The 25,217-nt window shown below is 29.7% G+C and overlaps 3 protein-coding genes across 3 annotated transcripts; all 3 read left to right on the top strand.

Moving 5' to 3' along the window:
- The first annotated feature begins 2,374 nt into the window (after nucleotides 1–2,374).
- On the top strand, nucleotides 2,375–3,960 carry LOC115880294 (mucin-2-like). Its single transcript, XM_030897478.1, has 2 exons — nucleotides 2,375–2,614; nucleotides 3,477–3,960. Exons 1-2 carry the CDS (start codon nucleotides 2,542–2,544, stop codon nucleotides 3,896–3,898), a joined length of 495 nt encoding a protein of 164 aa, XP_030753338.1. The 5' UTR covers nucleotides 2,375–2,541; the 3' UTR covers nucleotides 3,899–3,960.
- An 8,487-nt stretch (nucleotides 3,961–12,447) lies between these two features.
- On the top strand, nucleotides 12,448–12,985 carry LOC115880420 (chitin-binding domain protein cbd-1-like). The gene is made up of 2 exons (XM_030897616.1): nucleotides 12,448–12,602; nucleotides 12,694–12,985. The coding sequence occupies exons 1-2, from the start codon at nucleotides 12,539–12,541 to the stop codon at nucleotides 12,894–12,896; spliced, it is 267 nt and encodes an 88-aa protein (XP_030753476.1). The 5' UTR covers nucleotides 12,448–12,538; the 3' UTR covers nucleotides 12,897–12,985.
- Nucleotides 12,986–20,656: 7,671 nt separating this feature from the next.
- On the top strand, nucleotides 20,657–24,407 carry LOC115880410. Its single transcript, XM_030897599.1, has 2 exons — nucleotides 20,657–20,816; nucleotides 24,097–24,407. The coding sequence occupies exons 1-2, from the start codon at nucleotides 20,732–20,734 to the stop codon at nucleotides 24,306–24,308; spliced, it is 297 nt and encodes a 98-aa protein (XP_030753459.1). The 5' UTR covers nucleotides 20,657–20,731; the 3' UTR covers nucleotides 24,309–24,407.
- The last annotated feature ends 810 nt before the right edge of the window (nucleotides 24,408–25,217 follow it).

Here is a 25,217-nt window from a genome sequence, read left to right as displayed (position 1 = left end):
TTTTAATTTTTAAGATCCCTATACGATTTACTTCCACACATGTAAATGCCGACCCAAAAGTAACAGTTGCCAGCACGGTATTAGTTATTTGACTGAAATAATAAATTTTTATTTTTTTAAATTAATCATATTTTTTTCTGCGAAAAAATAATGCCATGTTTTCAGTTTTTGTTGAACTTTTGGCACAAAAACATTTCAAATTTATGATTTCAATCTATAATAACTATTTAGTCAGCATGTTTAATTTATGTCAATGATGACAGGTATTGATAATTTAGATTCCAAATATCTCGTGAACCATTACCCGTAGCGATTTTTACCAAGCTGTTTTTTACGTAAAAAAGTCAAAATGTATATTTCTTTACTCAGTAGTTTTATACAGATATGGACGAAAAGTTATTACTCTCTTCAAACCAAAAATTTAATAAGTAGTATAGTAACCTATGCAACTAATAATTATTATTAACAAATATATATATTACAAATCTTGGGCGAATGCGCCAGGATATTCAATATTATTAATTAAATTGTTGCTAAATAATATATTACTTTATAGTTTCAAGTACGTTTTTTTTTAATTAACAATATAAGAGACGATGAAAAATAATATTAAATTTAGCAAAAATTAAATAATATGTTATGATTTGTTGTGTGTTTTCTGTAATAATTATTATACAGAGTGAGTCATGAATAAGTGCAAATATTTTTAAAGCTGGTAGATCTCGATAAAAGAAACTTATTTTTTTCTTTACCTGTTTTTATTATTTTGTTTAAATGAAAACTAAAAAATTGTCATCTCCTGTTAAAAATAAATAAAAGTAATTGCACTTATTTAAGACTCGCCCTGTATGGTATTATATGAAGGCAGAAAATAATTATTTTAAAACATTGTACTCTTGGAACACAAATCCCATCTCATGTAATTTTAAAACTCTAAGATATAAATTATAATTTAGAATAAAAAAAATATAGAGAGATCAATACATATCTACAGTCTCATTCATAATTAAAATTATAGTAATAACTTATAAATTTTTATAAAAAAAAATGGTTTAGTTACTTAATTTTTTTTTGGATTCATTGAAATTTTTTCAGTCACTTAAAGTACTTGAGTGTCAATTACTTATTACTATTGACACAGCTATATCAAAAAACACTTATAGACCTAATATTTTTATTTATTAATACGTAACATATGTATAAACAAAGTTCCTATTTTTGGAAAACCCGATTATAGACCCAAAGATATAAAAAATAATTCAAAATAATAGTAGCAACCGAAGTATTATCAATAATTTATTTATATTTAACTAGCGTGTACCCGCGACTTCGTTCCCGTCGAATTAATCATTTGTAATGGTGATGATAAAGCAAAGCAAGAATTTCCATTAACATACTGGAAAAATCCGTTTGTCAAAAATAAGCTTTTTACGGCAAGCAGCTTAAGCAGAATCGTGGTTAATCAATTACCCAACTTTTTGGAACACCCTGTATGATTTTTTAAAAAATTTCAAAATATGAAAAAAAAACAAAATAAATGGTTCGTGTCCAAGCGTTTTTCCGAAAAACTAACCGTATTTTAAATAACAAATATTGTAATATTTGAGGGGCGTTTTCACCCTCTTGGAATTTGAGATTCGAGAAACCCCTCCTTATCAAATCTCTACACCCCACAGTCAATCCGTTTGCCAAAAATCAGCTTTGAACGTCAAGCAGTTAAAGCAGAATCGTGATTACTCAATGGTCATATTTTATGAAACACCCTGTATAAATTTTTAAAAAATCTTAAAATATGTAAAACAACAAAATAAAATATACGTGTTTAAAAGTTTTTCCGATAAACTCGCCGGTTTTTAAATAAAAAATATTCTAATATTTGAGGGGTGGTTTCACCCCCTTAGAATATGAGTTTCGAAAAATCCCTTTTTATCGAACCTCTACCCCCTAAAGTCAATCCGTTTACCAAAAATCAGCTTTTTACAACAAGCGCTTTAAGCAGGATCGTTATTAATTAATGACCAGATTTTTCGAAACGCCCTGTATACATTTTTAAAAAATTTTAAAATATTTAAAAAATGAAAATAAAATATACGTGTTTAAGCGTTTTTTCGGAAACTTGACCGTTTTTTAAATAAAAAATATTGTAATATTTGAGGGGTGGTTTCACCCCCTTAGAACTGGAATTTCGAAAAATCCCTTCTTATCGAACCTCTACACTCCAGAATCAACCTGTATGCCAAAACTGAGCTTTTTACGTTGAGTGGTTTGAGCAGGATCGTGATTAATCTGTGAGTCAGTCACTGTATATTTCGCCACTCATTGATTTTGAACTAAATAAAAATATATACCTAACATGTTATCATTCCATTTACTTAATCAAAGAAAAAATATAAACGCACTACAAGTGCATCTATATCTTTTACCTTGATTTTTTTCGAAAAATTCTCTCTTCGATACAAGCAGTATATAAGAAAATGAAAATTTATTCTGGCTTCTATAAGTACCTAGTAACAAATATAAGTTGGTTTTTCTACTTTTAAAATGATCAGAATTTTATTTTTCGGCGCTTTATTACTTGATATAGCATTTTCTCAAACCACGATTCCTCCACCAGGTAAATAGATAATATTATTTTTTATTAAATTTAATAGAAAAATTACTAATGTACTTTAAAAATCTACACCAAAAGGAACATAGAATTTAATTCAACTTTAAAATAGACTTTTTCTAAGAAAATTGTAAATTTTCCTAAACTTTCTAATAAATTGTAGCCCAGTTGAAATTTTTTACAATTAAGCTCTACTCTTATTTATTATTTAATGGCTCTAAAAGCCTAAAAGACTCATGGCTTGATTGGTTATCTTTCTCCATTTGTTTCTGTCTTTTTCCTTTATTGTCCCTCCATCCACTCTTATCCTTCTCAAGTCCTCTTCGACATCCTTTTTCCATCTGGTTCTCGGTCTACCCCTCCTTCTCTTTCCACCTATTTCACGTTTCATTATCAAACTAGGAATTCTTGCTTCAGCCATTCTTTCAATGCATCCCAGCCATCTCAGTCTTTGTGCTCTTACTGCTCTCGTTATACTCGTTGCCCGATATAGTTGCTTTAATATTTCATTTGTTCTTCTGGTCCATATGTTGTCTATCTTCTTTCCTGCAAAAATCTTCCTCAGTATTTTCTTTCTTCTATCGTTTCTCTCTCTCAGAATCTATTTGTAGACATCATCCCTTCCCAAAATCCCTATCTGAAAACTCCAAAAATTACTAAGCCTACTTTTTGGACTTGATCTTCTAGTCTTTTGATCACCGATGTCAGCTCTTTCCAAAATAAAATCATTTTACCAAAGACCAATTAAGAAATAGAGAAGGGTACCCGTACAAGTAAATTAGTAATCTAGGGCTTGACCTTGCCAAAATTACCATCGGTTACAATTGGTTTTGCTCATTATATCTAGAAATTGAACTATTATTTGCAGTATGTCCGTCACAGGAGCCAACAGATCCAGCGATATACCTACCAGACGATTACAATTGCGGAGCTTTCTACGAATGCAACGGTGGCCAAGCTACACGTTTGGTTTGTCCCTCTGGAACCTACTACGACGAGTCACTGAACGTATGTAATTTTGCTGAAGACGTAACATGCGGAACGAGACCAACGACTCCTGAACCACCCACTAGCTCACAAGGTACGACTTTAGAACCAACAAGTGAAGTCACGACTTCATTCACTGGAACAACGGAATCCCCGCCAACAACGACTCCACCTTGGTTTTCAACAGAAAGCACCCACGAACCTTGGGAAACCACATCAAAAGTTGCCAAGATCAGCAAACAACCAATATCCAAGAAATCCTCAAATCAATTAATGCATCGTTTAAAAAATTACAATAACTAAAATAATATACAAGTTGAGTCTTGAATAAGTGCAAATATTTTTATTTTTTTTTGCAAAAAAGATGTTGATCTTTTAAATTTTCCTGTATATTTTAGAATGTTTCTAAAATATATATACAGGGTTGTTCACCACATACGACACGGAGTATTGTAGCTAAACGATTAGATTTTCACAAATTGTAAGTTCTGGGTTCGTTGAAGGTCAATTAGAGCTACAATTTAAAAATATTTTTACAAGATACAGAGTGTCCCAAATAAGTAAAAAATATTATAGTTATATTTTTTTCTATTTTTGGATTCTACGATTGAAATAAAGGTAAATTTGATTTGGTTTATCACACCTAAACCTTACCGTTTTTGAAATATTTTCAATTTTATGAAATTGCAGTAAAAATTTTAAGGGTTTATTTCTCCCAGGGTATCAAAGTTTTTAATACCAAATATTTACTGAAGATTATTTATTGATCAGATATTGTGTTGCAATAATAAAAATTTTTCTACCTTATACAGAGTGTCCAAAAATTTATATTAAATAATTACTAGCTTTAAACGGCAATAACTTGTTTAATTTAAATAGAACACCCTGTATATTTTACGAGAATCAGATGCACAATTTAATTGTCTATCAAATTATATTATACCATTTTTTACCTATCTCTTTAAGTTTCCGTAGAAAATGCATTTTCTTGTAATTTAGAACTTATTTATCAATATACCCATGGACTATTGACATTTTAGATTATTTTTAAAGATGTATCAAATTTTTAAAGAGTACAGATACTAATATTGTCGATATAATTCGTTTATTTCATTAAAAAATAAAAAAAAACTGTTCAAATATTTGTTAAAGAGGACCAATTAATATGATCCAGTATTCAAACTACATTAACTGACTGTTTGCATTGATTAATAATAATTGCTCCAAATACTAAAAAACTGAATTTTGTATGGGCATTAGACAGTGTGATAAAAAGTAACACCTTAAAAATGATATTTCATTTTTTAATAAATGCTTATTTATAACAACAAAGACTTTAATTTGATAACTTATTATTATATTGATCTCTGACTCAAAAATCCACATTTATTTATAATAATTTATTAACGAACACAATTAAGTATGTCATTAATTAGTATATGGGCGGAAATAATGGTGTTATATTTAATTAATGGTATATACTCTTTTATAAAGATTTAAATAGTTTTCTTTTTGCATACAAATGGGCTAGTAATATTATCGTTTTGCTGAAAACGATAATATTACTAGTCTGTACATTTTGTACATTTGTTGCTTTAAAAACAATCTAAAATGTCAGTATTCCATGGATATATTGATAAATGAGGTCTAAATTATAAGAGAATGCATTTTCTATGAAAACTTGAAGGGATAGGTAAAAAATGGTATAATACAATTTGATAGACAATTTAATTGTGCATCTGATTCTCCTAAAATATACAGGGCATTCCATTTAAATTAAAGAAGTTATTGCCGTTTGAAGCTAATAATTATTTAAAATAAATTTTTAGACACTCTGTATAAGGTAGTATTATTTTTATTATTGCAACACAATAACTGATCAATAAATAAACTTCATTAAATATTTAGTATTAAAAACATTGATACCCTTGGAGAAATGAAGCTTTAAAATTTTTACTGCAATTTCACAAAATTGAAAATATTTCAAAAACGGTAAGGTTTAAGTATAATAAACCTTAATCAAATTTACCTTTATTTTAATCGTAGAAACTAAAAATGTAATAATATACAGGGTGTTCCATTTAAAAAAATACAACTTTGATATTTTTTATTTATTTGGGATACTCACAAATTGTAGCTCTAATAGTCCTTCAACGAACCCAAAACTTACAATTTGTAATAATCTAATCGTTTAGTTACAATACTCCGTGTCGTATGTGGTGAACAACCCTGTATAAAAGTATTTGCACTTATTTAAGACTCACCCTGTATAAAGATTAATCAAAATTATTATTATTCAGAATATTCTAAAAATGTAATGAATGTTGTTTAAAATGGTATTAAGTTTTGTGATTACAATTTTTATATTTTTTAATAATAAAATTTAATAATACTGTATACTATTTGTTTTAGTAATTTCAATACACTATATAGGGTGCTGCAAATTCGAGGTACGAGCATTGGTATCTCGGAAATCGTAGTAGATACGGACATGGTTAAATTGGGGCCCATTGTTGATATTCACCAAGATGCCTTCAAAAACATCTCCACCATTTCCAATCCATAATCAAGGGAGATGTGGGTATATCGCAGAATGCTGAGAATACCATGGACTGACCGTGTCTCGAATGAACGAGTTCTAAACCAAATGAACAAGGACCGAGAACTCCTCGACATAATAAAAAAGAGGAAAGCAGCCTATTTGGGCCATATCATGAGACATAGCAAGTATGAATTCCTTCAGCTCATCATCGAGGGTAAAATTGAGGGAAAGCGCGGACCCGGACGACGGCAATGCTCCTGGCTGAAGAACATCAGAGATTGGACAGGCCTGGACTCACATACTTTGCTGAGAAGAGCGAAAAATAGAGAGGAATTTGCCATGGTTGTTGCCGATCTTCACTGAATGGAGAAGGCACTTTAAGAAGAAGAAGAATCAAGGGAAATGACTTGATTGCTTATGTTATATTTATATTATTTAATTGACATTATTTTAAGAGATTCATTGGCACAAGCCTTTAACAGATCTGAATTGTTGATATTTAAATATACTTAAAATTATACTTAAATATACTAATCAATATTTTGTAATTTTAGTGTAATTTCTCCACTCTACCCTGTATAAATTTATTCAATTAAAATCAATATTGAAGTATGATAAATATATCTGAAATAAACGTAATGCAACTATTGATTACTGCAAAATAAAAATAAGATAATTTAAAGAAAAAATACATTATGGTATAAAAGTACAGTTCTAAAATTTATTAAGTACATTTTATTTTGAATCTATATCTGTAAACATACATCTGTAAAAATCATTTATTCAAAATCATGAAGTCAGTAGTTTTTGCATTAGTGTTTTGTGTAGTAAGTGTTGTTTCTTTAGCTGAACCAGGTAGGTATATACAAAGCGTATTGAAATAAAGTAGTTAAACAATAATATATAAGTATATTTATATATTATAATTAAGTGTAGCTCATAATAAAAATTTCTAACTTATTAAATTAAAATTTAAAACTATAATTATACTTTTAGTTACGTAATCGAGGGCGCCATTTTTAAAATCATTGTTGCCAACCTTGGACATAATCGGCGCAGGGCTGACTAACTGGAATTTAAATTTCTCGCTAGGGATTCAGGTGGTAGTTCTGCTGTAAAAAGTTGAAACGTTTATTTATTTATTTCCTGACATTGTCATTTGTTTTGACACTTTGTGTTACCCGTTTTTGGTTTAAATGAATTGTTTTGTGATACTTTAATCTTAAAAAAATTACTAGTAGACCTGGCAGTCGAACATTGTTCTTTTTAGAACCTCTTTTAGTGCGAAGTGGGTACAAGATAGCTTAATAGCCGTTACAAAAAACTCATCGCAACCTTATAAGGATATTTTGAACGGGAAAACTGAAAGATGAAAATGGCCTTTTATGTCCTTCAAGTGCTGTTAAGGAATTGAGTTATGTTGATGTAAATATTTTAACTGTTTATACACTGAACCAAAAGTCGACATAAATATAATGAAAAATTTCATTAATATAATGAATTAAATCATTAATTTTGAGCCGATGAACGATTTCATTGGCACAATGAAAAGTAATTCATTAACTCTATGAACTGAAGAACGCGTTCATTGGGACAATGAACGCGTTCATTAAATTAATGAAAATCTTACATTAATTTAATAACCAGATTTTCATTACATTGATGAAATTAGATTCATAATCAAATTTACCTTTATTTTAATCGTAGAAACTAAAAATGTAATAATATACAGGGTGTTCCATTTAAAAAAATACAACTTTGATATTTTTTATTTATTTGGGACACTCTGTATCTTGTAAAAGTATTTTTAAATTGTAGCTCTAATAGTCCTTCAACGAACCCAAAACTTACAATTTGTAATAATCTAATCGTTTATTACAATACTCCGTGTCGTATGTGGTGAACAACCCTGTATAAAAGTATTTGCACTTATTTAAGACTCGCCCTGTATAAAGATTAATCAAAATTATTATTATTCAGAATATTCTAAAAATGTAATGATGGTTGTTTAAAATGGTACCTATTAAGTTTTGTGATTACAATTTTGATATTTTTTAATAATAAAATTTAATAATACTGTATACTATTTGTTTTAGTAATTTCAATACACTATATAGGGTGCTGCAAATTCGAGGTACGAGCATTGGTATCTCGGAAATCGTAGTAGATACGGACATGGTTAAATTGGGGCCCATTGTTGATATTCACCAAGATGCCTTCAAAAACATCTCCACCATTTCCAATCCATAATCAAGGGAAATGACTTGATTGCTTATGTTGTATTTATATTATTTAATTGACATTATTTTAAGAGATTCATTGGCACAAGCCTTTAACAGATCTGAATTGTTGATATTTAAATATACTTAAAATATACTAATCAATATTTTGTAATTTTAGTGTAATTTCTCCACTCCACCCTGTATAAATTATTCAATTAAAATCAATATTGAAGTATGATAAATATATCTGAAATAAATGTAATGCAGCTATTGATTACTGCAAAATAAAAATAAGATAATTTAAAGAAAAAATACATTATGGTATAAAAGTACAGTTCTAAAATTTATTAAGCACATTTTATTTTGAATCTATATCTGTAAACATACATCTGTAAAAAGCATTTATTCAAAATCATGAAGTCAGTAGTTTTTGCATTAGTGTTTTGTGTAGTAATTGTTGTTTCTTTAGCTGAACCAGGTAGGTATATACAAAGCGTAATTAAATAAAATAGTTAAACAATAATAAGTATATTTATATAATATGTTTGTTCCAACCGGACGAGAGAACCGTCCTAGAACGGTAATTTCCTATCAGTCAATTCATTTGTTAATCTTGAGAAACGATCAAACTTTTCAAACAATAAGTGGACGACTAGAAATTACCGTCCCAGGATCGGTTCTCGGTCAACCTTGGACATAATCGGCGCAGGGCTGACTAACTGGAATTTAAATTTCTCGCTAGGGATTCAGGTGGTAGTTCTGCTGTAAAAAGTTGAAACGTTTATTTATTTATTTCCTGACATTGTCATTTGTTTTGACACTTTGTGTTACCCGTTTTGGTTTAAATGAATTGTTTTGTGATACTTTAATCTTAAAAAATTACTAGTAGACCTGGCAGTCGAACATTGTTCTTTTAGAACCTCTTTTAGTGCGAAGTGGGTACAAGATAGCTTAATAGCCGTTACAAAAAACTCATCGCAACCTTATAAGGATATTTTGAACGGGAAAACTGAAAGATGAAAATGGCCTTTTATGTCCTTCAAGTGCTGTTAAGGAATTGAGTTATGTTGATGTAAATATTTTAACTGTTTATACACTGAACCAAAAGTCGACATAAATATAATGAAAAATTTCATTAATATAATGAATTAAATCATTAATTTTGAGCCGATGAACGATTTCATTGGCACAATGAAAAGTAATTCATTAACTCTATGAACTGAAGAACGCGTTCATTGGGACAATGAACGCGTTCATTAAATTAATGAAAATCTTACATTAATTTAATAACCAGATTTTCATTACATTGATGAAATTAGATTCATAGTATTAATAAATCGGACATCGATCTATACAAATCATTATATTAATGAAAAAAATCATTGTCCCAATGAAACAACAGTTAATAATCAATGTTCATTAATATTACGAACAATATTTTTTCAGTGTATATTTATATTTACTAAATTTTTGTTTTCTAAAATATTTTGATTAAAAGAAAATATGTAAAAGTTGGCAACGCTGAATGACGTCGCTAAAAGTTTATTTGGTATAATCTATATGTTTTATTTTTCTACTGATTTTTTTTAATTTAACTATTTTACATTTAATATTTTTCAGTTTGTCCTGGTCACGAAGATGGTACCCCGACCTACCTAGAAGACCCTACAGATTGTTCAGTATTCTACGAATGCAGTAATGGAAAAGCCCACAAATTCCATTGTGCCGTTGGAACGTACTTCGACACAACCATCAACCGTTGTAAACTTGCCAGTACCGTGGATTGTGGTACTAGGTCAACAACACTCAGTCCCACTACAGCTGGTCCTGCCAAAAGTTTTTTGTAAATCTTCAATAGAATCCCAAGTAGCATTTTCACGACTTGCGACCACATGTTTACTAAACACAACGTTGGATTAGTTACAAAAAATAGTTAGCTCCGTACCGTATTAAAATAAATGTAAACCTTGTTGTAACGTTGTGCCGACGTTAAACTAGTACTACAACAAAGTAAAAGCTTCTGCGACGTCGAATAAACGTTGTCTTGTAATCTTTTTTGCTTAAGTGATCTTTAGGTTATTCGGACAACGTAGTTACAATGCTTTCAGGACCTATTCCAACGTTGCGCAAACGTCGTCTGTTTTACTAATTCCAACGTTGTTTAGATTTCCTTATTCTTACGTTGGTAGGACGTCGAGCTACTACCTTTTTGCAACTGTATTGAACCATAACCTTAAATCTTAAATTTTCACTTCATTGTTCTGTTCAGTCAGACAGTTCAGTGCTGTTTTTGTTTTTATAAAAAACTTAATTAAAATGGGACGTAAGAAAGGCACATATAAAACTAAATTTAAATATACATCGACATATTACCGATACTTTATCCACTCCCTCGTTTATTTAGAATATAGAGGGCGGTACAAGCTAGACTCTAGGATGACTAAATTAGGCAATCTTGCGACTAGTATACTACCTGTTAAGGCCGAACTGCGACTTTATTAGTCCAGTATGTGACTACTCGAACTACTCCATCTTAATCTCCAAAACAAAAAAGTGAAAGCCGTCATGTTGTTGAATAAGAAAATGTTTCGTTCATAAAATAGCAATTCCTGCTTTTTGAATACATTAACTTGAAATATTTGACCCTAAACAACACGCGGAAACAATTTTTTTTCGACCGCGAATAAATTATTCTCATTTTACTAAAAAAAATTTCAAGAAATTTTTTAAAACTTCTTTAATTTTAAGGCCCATTAGTATTTTTCAAAGCAGAAACAATACATTTATCAATAAAGCTGTTTGCGTTTAAATTTTTTGCCTTGGGTACCGAGTTACAGAGTTGGTTAAAGTGTTTCAATAATTATGATCTTCAAACATCCTCCACACTTAAATACTTTTGTTTTGTTTTCTTTTACTGCCATCTGGCATATGTCTCTAACTAAATCATAAAAATAATATTTTTACTATAATTATCCTAATTTAGGATAAAACGCGACTTAGACGCCATATTATTGTAGTTTTGTATTTCTGTGAATTAGGATTTTAAACAACGTTGCAGTTTGTACTAAATTAGGCTGTTAGCCAACGTCGGTATCCAACGTCGTTTCGACCCAAAAATTATTCTCCAAACTAGTGCAGACTAGGGTTGGCACGAGGTTGTGGCGACGTTGCGCCCCGACGTTTGGTCGCGTGACACAACGTTGTCCCAAATGCTGCTTGGGAATAACAATTTAATTATAATAATAAATAATTGTTTAATTGTTCAAACACTTAAATGCCCATTATTCTATCACTGCTGACGAAGATTATACCAATGTACAGTCCAAGACACGTATTTTTAAAGATTATTAGTGTTTCTTGTGTTGACACTTTCCACTATAGTTGTATATCATACAAGATTAGATAATATGCTATAGCGTACTCGATTTTTTTAGTATTTCAAGAGATTTTAAAACATTTAAAGCAATTTTTATCTAATCTAGTACATAATTTTAAGTTAGAATTTGTAGTAATGTATTCACTTGTATATGTTTTGAGCTAAATTAAAAACCTACAATACAAATTTAAAGTATATTATCGATAAAGGTCTTTTCAAAATGAACTGTTTCTCAGTATCTTGCGAAACATTCTGTTGGCATTAACCTAAAAAAGATCCAAACTTGACAAATACAAGTGTCAGGGATTAAAAAAAATGATTGAAAACTTTAATAAGATTTTACTGGGAATTGTTTACTATCATATTATATTTTATTTGTTGCATTATATTTGTAAAAAAAAAGATATCTTAATGATATTTTATAAAAATAATAAACCAACCCTTTTGAATTAATGGAAAAAAGTTGAAAAATTAATAATTTTTCAATACAGTTTAAAGAACTTAAAAACTATAAATTCTAAAATTTACATTTTTCAGAACAAGTGTAATAATAATTTATTAAATCTTATTTGTGTATATTACTGTGTACTAAAGACCCACTCAAAAGCAGTACTAAGTAAAAATAAATATATCTTGCACTTAATTCTGTGCAAGTGTAATTAATACAAAATAAAAATATAAGATAATTTAAAAATAAACTGTAAGTATAAAAGTGCCCCACTAATATTTGCCAAGTGCAGTTAAAGTTGTTATTTTGTTGTGTAAACATATATTATTGGCAAAAACCGAACAATAATTTAACCATGAAATCATTCGTGATTGCTTTGCTGTTTTCTGTCCTAATTGCTGTCTCTTTTGCTGAACCAGGTAAAGTAATTTTATTATATTATTTGCGACATATTTAGTTTATTGAAATTACACAAAAAATAATAATGCAAATATCATTTCTTCTATACAGCTTCAGAATGTCCAGCAGAGGATGGTGAATACATCACACTGATTGCTGACTTGGATGACTGCGCTAGCTTCTACGAGTGTGCTTATGGAAAGCCTGTTAAAGTTACTTGTCCAGCAAACACGTACTACCAAATAGAAAAAGAGACTTGTGACTATATCAAAGATGTGGACTGTGGTAGCAGACCTATTCCACAATCACGTTGAAATTCTCAACTTTTTGGACCAAAAAAGAGAAAAAATAATACTTTTTCCTGGATTTCAAACATTTTTAATAAAAGTATGAGTTTAGTAAACCCGTGTTTTATTTTATATTAATAATTCTTTGCTTTCATCTGAAATGTTAGTAGTTTTAAGGGAAATAAAATACATTATTTACAGAAATAACATTTTTATTTTAAAATATTTTAATTTTAAACATATACGGTCGTTATAAGTTGCAATCCTGTAGATAATAAGAGTAATAACTCAGAAGACTCTAGTCTACAGAGTGGTGCATTTAGTCTACGTGGTGTCTACCTATTTCTGGATACTCATCGTTTTTCCCATGTGCTCGTCAATTGTTATATTTACTGTTACATAAAATTTAGTAAAAACTCTAAAAAACTTGTCACTAGCCAGAACAAGTTGTATGCACGTATTTTTATTACCTGACGATAAAATTTGGACTTTCCAGGTAGGTAGTTAAAGTTAAATATAAACATCTAAAAAGCAAAACATGCTACAGTAAAACTTCCCATTTCGGCCACTTCTAAAAAGCGGTCACTTCTGTTATTATCTACATCCTTGAAACTTAGTGAATTTAAGGCTTCAACTGGCTGGTTACGTCTCACCCAAAAATAGAACTTGAAAATGTTCGTATAATTTTTTTTCCTCCAAATACGACATCTCATTGCCAGCCGTTGGACCAAGGAATTATTCAAAATTTTAAATTAAAATATCGTCAATTTTTTATTAAAAGACTTTTGACTTTTACTAATACCGAAGAAACGATGGAAAAGGCTAAAGAGAGCATAAATTTGGCAAGTACTATGGTGTGGATAAGTACAGCATGGAAAAATGTTACATCGAACACTATAAAAAATGTTTCCAAAAAGGGATTTGCAACCGTCAAAGGGACGATGCATTTGACGAAGAGGACGACATTCCTTTAAGTCAGTTATCTTCAATTTTAAAAAACATGCCAGGAAGTCCAGATCTTAAAGAATATCTGACAGTCGATTCAGATGTCCCTACGGAAAATCCTAGTTTAGAGATGCAGGAATAATCCAGGAATTTACAAATAACAAGGACAGACAGGACTCCACTCAAGCCGAAGAGGAAGAAGATGAAGGCCAAGACATTCTGTGTTCATCTATAAATAATATGAGTGAAGTATGTGAAAAATTAAGAGACATTCAGAATTTTTTGGTGATTCAAAACAAAGACGAACTAGCGGTTGATATTGCCCATACTTTGATGAAATTTGAAAGTGAAATTACAAAAATCAAAATTAAAAATTTAAAGCAGACTACCATTAATCAGTTTTTCACCATATAAAATAAGGTTATCATTTTGTAACTTTTTAAAGTCAATTGTACATATGTATATAAGAATACCTATGTGTAAAATACATATGTATACATTGTAAGTTTTTTTTTTCAAAAATTCTTATGTAATAAAGTTTTTTTGTAACAACTGAATTATTTTTTTGTGCCAAAAATCTAAAACTGAAGATCATTTATTAACACTTATTGTGTGTTTGTACTACATGCTCGTACTTAATTTTAATTACTTTGCACGTTTCCAAAATAAAGGCATTTTACATTGGTATCTGTATTTTATTGTTCCCAATAGTGGCCACTTCCCTTAACGGCCACATTCCTTTGAAAATTTTTGTGGCCGCTATATGGAAGTTTTACTGTATTTAAAAAAATGCAAATATCTTAAAAAATAATTTAATATGCATTTTGCCAACCGGTAAATACTGGAAAATCCAAAACATAATAGTAAAGTATCTACTACTACTCTAAAATATCTACTAAAATAATAAACTAATTATTGTTAAAAATAAATATTTTGTGCATATTTCGAGTAAAATATTTTTCTAATTTATACATATGTATATTTTTAAAACAATTTATTCATAATTGGGTTTCCATAATTATAATATACTTAATATGTCTAATACTTTAATTATTATATACTTAATATCATATACTATATAAATATATACCTTCGTTCATCATTAAGGCACCTAAAGAACGATATATTGTCTGTCATTCTACTTTCACAACCATCCACTGCACAAATATTTCTAGTAGACATTTTATTCACAATTCGAACAAAATAAAACACTATTTTTGGTTCACCCTATGCGTCGGACCGAAAACATAACTAAAATAAACTTGGAACGCTGTGTACACGTCGAGCAACGGATGTAGACTGGCCCAAGTCTACAGGACAGGCGAGGACCGGCGGGAGGAATTTTGATACGGGCGAAGAGTGGGCCAACTGATATATTTATATTATTTAAACTGTGGTATTATTGTATCTGTTCTGTGGTATTACTAAAAGGATCAGCTCAGAAAATAAAATACGGTTTTTGCTTAGTTATTAAATTTTATTTTAAAGAAGTATTAAAGAATATGTGCGGTCGTTATATAAAGTTATTATTTATTAAAGTTGAATATATTTTTCTAAAATGATGCTTCAGTTACTGGCGCTGGCGTAGATCTGGAGCCACAGCTTACGTCGTCAGCGGTGTTACAAGCGTCAACAGTTGTGTCCCAGTAGGTGCCCTTTCCGCATTTAATGTGGTAAGCTTTTCCGTTGCTGCATTCGTAGAAGTACTGACAATCGTCGGAATCGGGGTAGTAGGTGGGGGTACCATCTTCGTGGCTGGGACATTCTAGAATAAAAAATAATATAAAGTGAGGATAATTAGAAATAAAAACAATTGGAGTTAAAAATGGTAGTTTTAAATCTTTAAACCTCTTTGTTTACCGCCGGAAGAGTTTTGTTTTTAACGGTCTCATTAAATTTACTATACTATACAGGGTTGTTCACCACATACGACACGGAGTAGTGTAGCTAAACGATTAGATTTTCACAAATTGTAAGTTTTGGGTTCGTTGAAGGTCAATTAGAGTTACAATTTAAAAATATTTTTACAAGATACAGAGTGTCCCAAATAAGTAAAAAATATTATAGTTATATTTTTTTAAATGGAACACCCTGTATATTATTCTATTTTTGGATTCTACGATTGAAATAAAGGTAAATTTGATTAAGGTTTATCACACTTAAACCTTACCGTTTTTGAAATATTTTCAATTTTATGAAATTGCAGTAAAATTTTTAAAGCTTTATTTCTCCCAGGGTATCAAAGTTTTTAATACCAAATATTTACTGAAGATTATTTATTGATCAGATATTGTGTTGCAATAATAAAAATTTTACTACCTTATACAGAGTGTCCAAAAATTTATATTATATAATTACTAGCTTTAAACGGCAATAACTTGTTTAATTTAAATGGAACACCCTATATATTTTACGTAAATCAGATGCACAATGTAATTGTCTATCGAATTTTATTATGCCATTTTTTACCCATCTCTTCAAGTTTTCGTAGAAAATGCATTTTTTTATAATTTAGGCCTCATTTATCACTATACCCATGGAATATTGACATTTCAGATTTTTTTATAGCACCATAATATGTACAAAATGTACAGGTGGTAAATATTGCAAGCCCATTGGTATACAAAATAAACTATTTAAATATTTATAAAAGAGTATACCAATTAAATATACCATCATTATCTTCTACCAAAAACACCAAAAATTAGTTAATTACATACTTATAAATTGTTTTAATTAAAAAATTATTCTAAATAAATGTGGATTTGGCTCAGAAATCAATATAATAATAAGTTATAAAAATGAATATCTGTGTTTTTATAAATAAGCATTCGTCAATAAATGAAGTAAAATTTATAAGGTGTTCCTTTTTACCACACTGTCTAATACATACACAAAATTCAGTTTTAGTATTTGGAGCAATTATTATTACAACGTAAACAGTCAAATAATGTAGTTTGAATACTGGGATCATATTAATTGGTCCTCTTTAACAAAAAATATTTGAACAGTTTTTTTTATTTTTTTTAATTAAATAAGCGAACTAAGTATATCGACAATATTAGTATCTGTACCCTTTGATTTAAAAATAAGCTAAAATGTCAATATTCCATGGGTATAGTGATAAATGAGGTCTAAATTATAAGAAAATGCATTTTCTATGAAAACTTGAAGAGGTGGGTAAAAAATGGAACAATACAATTTGATAGACAATTACATTGTGCATCCGATTCACGTAAAATATATAGGGTGTTCTATTTAAATTAAACAAGTTATTGCCGTTTAAAGCTAGTAATTATTTAATATAAATTTTTGGACACTCTGTATAAGGTAGTAAAATTTTTATTATTGCAACACAATATCTGATCAATAAATAATCTTTAGTAAATATTTAGTATTAAAAACTTTGATACCCTTGGAGAAATAAAGCCTTAAATTTTTTACTGCAATTTCATAAAATTGAAAATATTTCAAAAACGGTAAGGTTTAGGTGTGATAAACCTTAATCAAATTTACCTTTATTTCAATCGTAGAATCTAAAAATAGAATAATATACAGGGTGTTCTATTTAAAAAAATACAACTATAATATTTTTTACCTATTTGGGACACTCTGTATCTTGTAAAAATATTTTTAAATTGTACCTCTAATAGTCCTTCAACGAACCCAAAACTTACAATTTGCAATAATCTAATCGTTTAGTTACAATACTCCGTGTCGTATGTGGTGAACAACCCTGTGTATCTAGACTTTTTTATAAAATCCATACATCAGTTAGATATAAACGTTTTTTTTTTCTTTTAAGTAATTATATATTTATTAAAAGGATGATCAAATTTTCAACATAGTAAAATTTATAAGAATTCTTGAAACTATTACAAAACTAAAAAATAGTAATTATAAATATTAAATCTATATATAATAATAAAAAATATTTTTCTGGAGTATGTTTTTGATATACTACAAATGTAGTTACTTACTCGGTACAGCAGCTTCGGTGCTCAGAATAAAAGACATTGCCAATAGACAACCGAAAATCACAAAACTGGTCGATTTGAATGCCATTTCTGCTTCTTTTTTTTTAGTTGTTAGACGTTGTTACTCAAATGAATCACTTTCGATTTTGATATCTGTTTGACCAAGCTCCCCTTTTTATATCAAAAAAATCCGCTAAAAATCGTAAGGAATTTTTAAAACGCCTCTTTTTTGTTATCAAGATTTTGGAAAATACTGCCCGAATGAGGAAAACCCTATCGTGAGGGAATTTCTATGAAGAGTCATCTAAAAAAACGATAAAATATGCAAAAACATTGATAAAAAGTAAACGAAACGTCCTTTTTTATGAATTAATCTTCTAACTCAAGTAGGTAAAGTTCAGACGATAAGAATGAACATATTATAATATTAAAAATATATCGATTGGTTTTACATATTTTTTTATTTAATAATTAATATTATCAAAATATGTAATAGATATCATCAACAAAATCCCTTAAGTAGTTAAGTACTGGGCATGACACCTGGCAAGAAGGACGGACAACAGATGGACCACAAGAAGTACAGCAAGGTATTCATGAGGAATTAAAAGACCTAGAAGAAGAAAAAAAATAAAAAAAAATAAAAATAAAAAAAAATGAAAAAAAAAGATAAATGTAAAAAAAAATATATCCCTAAAATGATATTAGGACCATGATATTAGGAAATTAACAGGGCAGGTGGTCATAGGCAAATTTTTTTTAGAGTATTCCAAGTTCCTGAGTTGAGTGTCCTTCCATTACTGTTTTCATCAATGATTATTCTAATCTTGGTCTAGTAATTTTTCAGTAACACATTCACAGCCAGTCTAGACTGCTTCAGTGAGACTGAAAGGGAATGACCCGCCTGAAAAAGCTCCTGTAAGACTATTTTTAGTCTTATTGACGCAGATGCCTGGAATTGAAGAGACTTTCGGCGCATTGAAGAAAACTTCTGTTCATTACTACACTTTGATGTGGGATGATTCTCTTCTAGAGCCCTCTAAATTAGGCTTTTATGTCAAGGTAGTGAAGGATCAGGAATCACAAAGGAAAGAGGCCAGGATGAATATAAGGAATATATTGCAAAATAAATTACTTATTATTGAAAGTTAAATATCATCATTATTCACCATTTCTAGCAAAGCAGGAACATGCAAAGCGTGATTAAGCTGCAAAAAACAACTACAATGCCTAGATATTTATGTTATTCTCGATTAAAACCTGTAGTGCTAGTTCTACTTCTATAGAGATAACCGTAGGTATTCACAATTTAATACTATTTTGCTTAAGATATTGATACACCAATTTTGCCTCTTTGGATATTGGGTTCCTCAGGACATCTTGAATCCTAATGGGAGAACTCATACAGCTAGCTAAAGACAGGTATAGTGTATGACATGCTTGATCTCTCAAACTACAAGCAAAGATAACGTACGTAAGGTCCCCCTTACTTCCACATTCACACAGCAAAGTGTCTTTGATACCCAACTTGTGGAGATGAGTCGGGGTAAGACAATGTGACGACCTCATTCTGCAGAACAAACTGACATATTCGCGATTTTCATCCGCGCATTTGTCGAACCATGGGGATCTGAGAGGTTGTGGAACAATGTTATAGTAGAAGACTCCTTTTGTTTGACCCATATTATGATATAAATTTGTCCATTCCTGTCTGCTTTCCTTCTTTATGACGCCAAGGAGTTCAGAATGATGAATCTTATTATTCACCAGGTTCCTGGACTTTCTCCCAAGAGATGCCAGTCTATCAGCTTCCGTGTTACCATCAATATTAGAGTGGCCAGGGATCCAGATTAGTCTTATAGATTTTCTTTGTTGTGTTAGAGTAATAATAATTAGCTCTTTTATTCTTCCTGCTATTTTTCCTGCTCTACAAGAAATATCCGAACGTGTGATACTCTGTAGAGCACTCTTTGAATCTGACAGAATGGCAATTTTCTCTGCATCATCCCCAAGACACAATAAGGCTCTCTCAATGGCTAACATTTCAGCACTGCATATAGGCGTGTGCTTTATGCATCGGCCGATTGCTGAGTATCTTTTAGAAAAATTGTATATTCCAATACCACTTATAAGATACAGGATCCAGTGACGCATCCGTGTATATTAGCTCATACCCTAATAATTCTTTTGAAATAAACTCCCGCAGTTTGGATTGACATCCTGGGGAAGCTTTAGTAAGACCTGAATCTTCCGTTAACGCTTAAATTTATTAAAGAAGAGAAAAAATGTTGAACCTAACCAACAATTCGTATTTATAATGATTTACGGTAATTTTGTTAAGTAATACGAATATTCTCTTTGATTATTTCTTTGAAATAAATATGACGATGTCCTCCAATGAAAATGCGAGTTGCCTAATAATTCTAGTTCTGAGCTAGCAAATTAGCTAAATACTTTTCTTAGACGATCGATGAAAATATGCATAAAAATTTACTTTCTAGTACACAACCAGAGGATATCGGTACAAGTATCAATCGGTATCAGTATCAAGTTTATTATAATGCTTTTCTTAGCTTTAAATCATATATTATTTGGTGTGTCACGGCCTCGAATTTTTAATTTTTTAAGGTACGATTTTCATTCATACAGTTTGTTTGCATAACGTAAGTACCAGATTATACTTAACAAATCATCTCACTCTTTTTTTTTGTAGATACTCGCATTTTTTATCATTTTCTTAAATCAGATTTCCCAGAAATTAGTATATCTTGATTGTTTTTTGGGTTTTTCGATGCGGGAGAGGTGTCAAATTATATCAAAATTCCTTAGAAATTCCTCCGTTTTTTAATTCATATAAAAGGCAAGTGGTTCAAACAGCAAATCAAAATCGAAAGTGATTCAGTTCAGTAACAACGTCTAACAACTAAAAAAGAAGCAAAAATGGCATTCAAATCGACCAGTTTTGTGATTTTCGGTTGCCTGTTGGCAGTGTCTTTTATTATAAGCACCGAAGCTGCCGTCCCCAGTAAGTACCTACATTCTAGTATAAAAAAACATGCTTCAGAAAAAGATTTTTTATTATTATAAATATAGTATTTATTGTAAATTGATACTATGGAAGTCAGCTCTTCATTTATTACAAAAATTAGTTATTTTTAACATATTTAATTTTTAAGCAGTCAGTAAGTATTTTTGAGAATATCAAAAATCACAAATGTTTTGTTCAATGTATCTTGCAAAAATAGTTATTTGTGTAACTAGCGCAAAAAGGACATAATATTAGTAGTGGGAACTATCGAATGAATACAATCGAAACATTCGATAGTTGCAATTCATTCGAATAATTCGATAGTTAATAAGAAAACATTCGTTGAAAACTATTCGAATAAAAATTATCGAATAGATCCGTCATCTGCCTTGAAATATTGTATTCTAGTAATTCGGCAGCAAAAACCATTCATTTATAAAATTCATTCATTTATGAAATTCATTCATTCGTCAGGATCGATTATAATAAAATATTAACTGAATTTTAGTTGTCGCCCGGCGTCGTAGGTTTCTTTCCGAGAAACCCGACAGCGGTCGGTGGCAATGCTATGAAAGAAGCCGGCATCTTTGATTTTTTGCGGCGTCAGATATAGATAAGGACACATTATTTTTTTTATTGAGGTGCTAGTATTTACACAGAAAATACATTATGAAAGGCGCTGTTGCCATATTTTGGTATTAGTTGATATTAGCAAAGAATATTATTGTTTGGCTTTAGTTAATTAGGGATAGTATGTTTATATATTCTGCATTTTTTTTATTAATATTCTGTTGATACACTGCAATAATACTTGTTATTTTGAATGTAAGAAAATTATTTTTAATGTTTTTTAGCAAAGACTGGTTTAATAAATAATAATAACAGTAATAATTTGTTATACCTATTAACAACAAAATTTAAAATCATTTAATATAAATATTTTCTTTTAAGTAGTAGCAAAATATAAACAACAAATTAGATGTCAAAATTATTTATATTAGATTCTATTTAAAAATAATATAGTCTCTAAATTTTTTTGGCAACGTTGGTTTATTAAATAATAATAATTACAGAACTAATTTGTTATATTAACAACAAATTTTAAAATCATGAAATATAAACATTTATTAATTTTCTAAGCATGCAGTGTAATGGAAGGAAAATATAAATAAAAAAATTAGAAATCAAAATTATTTATATTAGGTGCTTTATATTACTATTTAAAAATTATATTTACTTTTACTGGCATTTACTTTAAAAATAAATGAAATATTTTTTCTCTTCGCAAAAAACTACATGTAAGAGAATTAGCATAAACAAAATACAAACATCGTTAACTTTTTTTTTAAATTGGCACGTGTAAAACTTTCGTTTTAATTTTCTCACCCCATAGTTTGAGTTCGATAACCATTTACTTAAATATGATTATACAACCACATTACTTAAATATGATTATTAAGTTCAACTAATTCATATTATTAAAACATCTAAAATACAAATATGTATTTTTAAAATTAATTGTAAGTTCATCTCATCTCTCTTAAAATTGCTACTTCTCAAAATTTCCCATTAAAAAATAGACCATATACCATATAAAATTAAATAATTGAAAGATCGGACTACGGAAAACCACACAAATTTTCGGAAAAATTTTGACCACCTGCACATGCACACAATCGTCAATAAATAAAATTAAAAAATAACTACTATTTTAGTATTTTAACTATTTTAAAACGCAAAAATAGCACAGTATTTATACGGCGAAGTTATAAAAATTTTGAAGAACTAATAATGCACTGACGCATACAAAAATCAAACGAATACTAAATTTCATTTATCAAAAGCATTCGATAGTCGTGACTCAACGATAACCATTTAGTCGCAGGGCGAGGTTGTCACATATGCTTTAGTATACAAATGAATGAATGATTTTATTCGAATAAAACCATTCGATAGTTGAAATCATTCATTCATTAACCATTCGATAGTCTAATTCATTCGATAGTTCTCATCGCTACATAATATGTGTTGCACGACGCATGAGTTTTGCAATCCTGCTGAGTGCAACAAATATGCTTTTTGCACATGTTGCACACAACATTTTTTCTACAATCAAATCGAAATTAATATTTAAATGTTTATTAAAAAAAAATTACAATAATTCACAGAATAATATTACCACTAAAAATGACACTTTTATTTTTGTTTAATAAGTTTTTTTTCAGTTCATTTAATTTTAATGTCGCAGTTTGATAAATTCACTATGTAATTGATGGACAAACTTGATTTTTCTAGTAGTCTATTTGATTTTTTTTTTTTTGATTTCTGCTCGTGGGGGTTTCGGTTTCTTGTTCTTCATTTAAAACTCTTTTCCGGAATGTTTTTGCGAGGTGTCCACGACTGGTACTTGGTTTACCTTCCAGGAATTGACAAGTTTTTACAAAATTCTAAATCTATCAAAAATAGTAGATAAAATAATACTTTAGCCGCGCGAGGATAGGTTAAAAACGTTATTTCTTCTAGCACGTTTTTTAATTGCTTCCATTTTTGAAAATTTTTGTATTCCTTTCCATAAATTAATCGGGATTTAAATGGAAGCAGTTTGGATATGGCGTTTGTCGCCTCAGCCTGACTATCTGTCGATAATTTACTTATTTCGTTTTGAGCCATTTCTGGCCCCAATTCAATCAGCAATCGACGCGAAAGAGAATTAAAAAATATTGACTCAAAACTGACAACTAAAGAGACAGCTTTATTCATTTGTCAAATTACATAGAAACCAACGCCAACCCAGCATAATATTTTTTTACTCGTAATAAATTCCTTGAAATAATAATTTCTGAATATTTTTTAAAACGTAACACGCTATAGAAAAAAATATTGTTTTATACACGACGATAAAATTGCATTATCGTCCCCCAAAATGAATTCACATACAAGACGATAAAATAACATTTTATCGTCTTGTATAAAAAATAACTATTTTAGTTTTGTAATATAGTTTCAAAAACTATTATAAGTTTTATTATGTTGAAAATTTAATCATGCTTTTAATAATTATATAATTATCTAAAAAACGTTTATATCTAATTGATGTCTGGATTTTTTACATAAAAAAAAGTCTAGATACATAGAAACAAACATATTTAATGAGACCGTTAAAAACAATACTCATCTGGTAAACAAATAAGTTCAGGAATTTAAAAGTACCATTTTTTAATTCTAATTTTTTTTTTTTCGAAATATCACCACTTTGTATTATTTTTTTTTCTCCTAGAATGTCCTGGCCACGAAGATGGTACCCCCACCTACTACCCCGATCCCGACGACTGCCAGTACTTCTACGAATGCAGCAACGGAAAAGCTTACCACATTAAATGCGGAAAGGGCACCTACTGGGACACAACTGTTGACGCTTGTAACACCGCTGACGACGTAAGCTGTGGCTCCAGATCTACGCCAGCGCCAGTAACTGAAGCATCATTTTAGGCAGTCAGTAGAAAAATATATAACTTTAATAAATAATAACTTTATATAACAACCGCACATATTCTTTAATACTTCTTTAAAATAAAATGTAATAACTAAGCCAAAACCGTATTTTATTTTCTAAGCAGATCCTCTTAGTAATACCCTTGTTTATATATTAAAAATTCATATACCAGTGGCGGCCCGTCAGGTGAGGCAACTGAGGCGCCGCCTCACCTCGAAATTCTAGCCTTTAGTAGTACACAAATTTATTTCCAGCTAATCGTATATTTATATTATAGCAATATTAATATTGAATAATTTTATTAAAATATATCAAGCCTTTTACTTTTCGACCGGTCTAAACCAACCGCCCGCGCCATATCGTTTCTGTTTTAACTGGACTACAATGCATCTTTTCGTTCTGCGTTCCTGAGGCGTAATTTTTGCCGCCTCTGCCGACCTTTTTTTATCAATGAACTGAAACGTCACACATTGAAATCAGTTGGTCGGGGAACCGGAGGGAAAGCGTGAAATTAGCTGCTGCAGAGGCGACAGCCAAATCGCTTAAGCGCAACGCTGTTGCCAGATTCATGAAAAAAAATCCATTCTTTACAAACCTGATTGTTAACTTCAAAAATAGTTCGTGCTTGGTATGGCTGGATAATGCGATATTATAATGCTCTTTGTAATTAAACCAAACCAAACAACTATACATATAGATTTTTTATCACTAGAATTTTTCATTTTTTTATAGTTTACAATTATTTTACATATTTGATAACAATACTTTAGACATTTTTTTACATGTAAAATATATAAAAAAAATGTTTATTGCAGAAATTGTATTTCTCTGATTATAATTCCCTACGCCACTGGTGAAATCCGGTCTGAGTAGCAATATTTATAGTTTCAAACATTAATTATAAT

This window comes from Sitophilus oryzae, unplaced genomic scaffold (assembly GCF_002938485.1).
Source record: "Sitophilus oryzae breed Bouriz unplaced genomic scaffold, Soryzae_2.0 scaffold_1621_pilon_pilon, whole genome shotgun sequence".
NCBI lineage: Eukaryota > Metazoa > Arthropoda > Insecta > Coleoptera > Curculionidae > Sitophilus > Sitophilus oryzae.
The sequence above is the reverse complement of the archived record's forward strand: the minus strand, read 5'-3'. Positions and strand labels throughout refer to the sequence as shown.

Bases quoted from the DNA above. Each gene is read 5' to 3' on its own strand.
- LOC115880294 (XM_030897478.1), top strand. From the start codon at position 2,542: ATGATCAGAATTTTATTTTTCGGCGCTTTATTACTTGATATAGCATTT. The intron at 2,615-3,476 runs GTAAATAGATAA...TATTATTTGCAG, and splicing joins AACCACGATTCCTCCACCAG to TATGTCCGTCACAGGAGCCA.
- LOC115880420 (XM_030897616.1), top strand. From the start codon at position 12,539: ATGAAATCATTCGTGATTGCTTTGCTGTTTTCTGTCCTAATTGCTGTC. The intron at 12,603-12,693 runs GTAAAGTAATTT...TCTTCTATACAG, and splicing joins TGTCTCTTTTGCTGAACCAG to CTTCAGAATGTCCAGCAGAG.
- LOC115880410 (XM_030897599.1), top strand. From the start codon at position 20,732: ATGGCATTCAAATCGACCAGTTTTGTGATTTTCGGTTGCCTGTTGGCA. The intron at 20,817-24,096 runs GTAAGTACCTAC...TTTTTCTCCTAG, and splicing joins CACCGAAGCTGCCGTCCCCA to AATGTCCTGGCCACGAAGAT.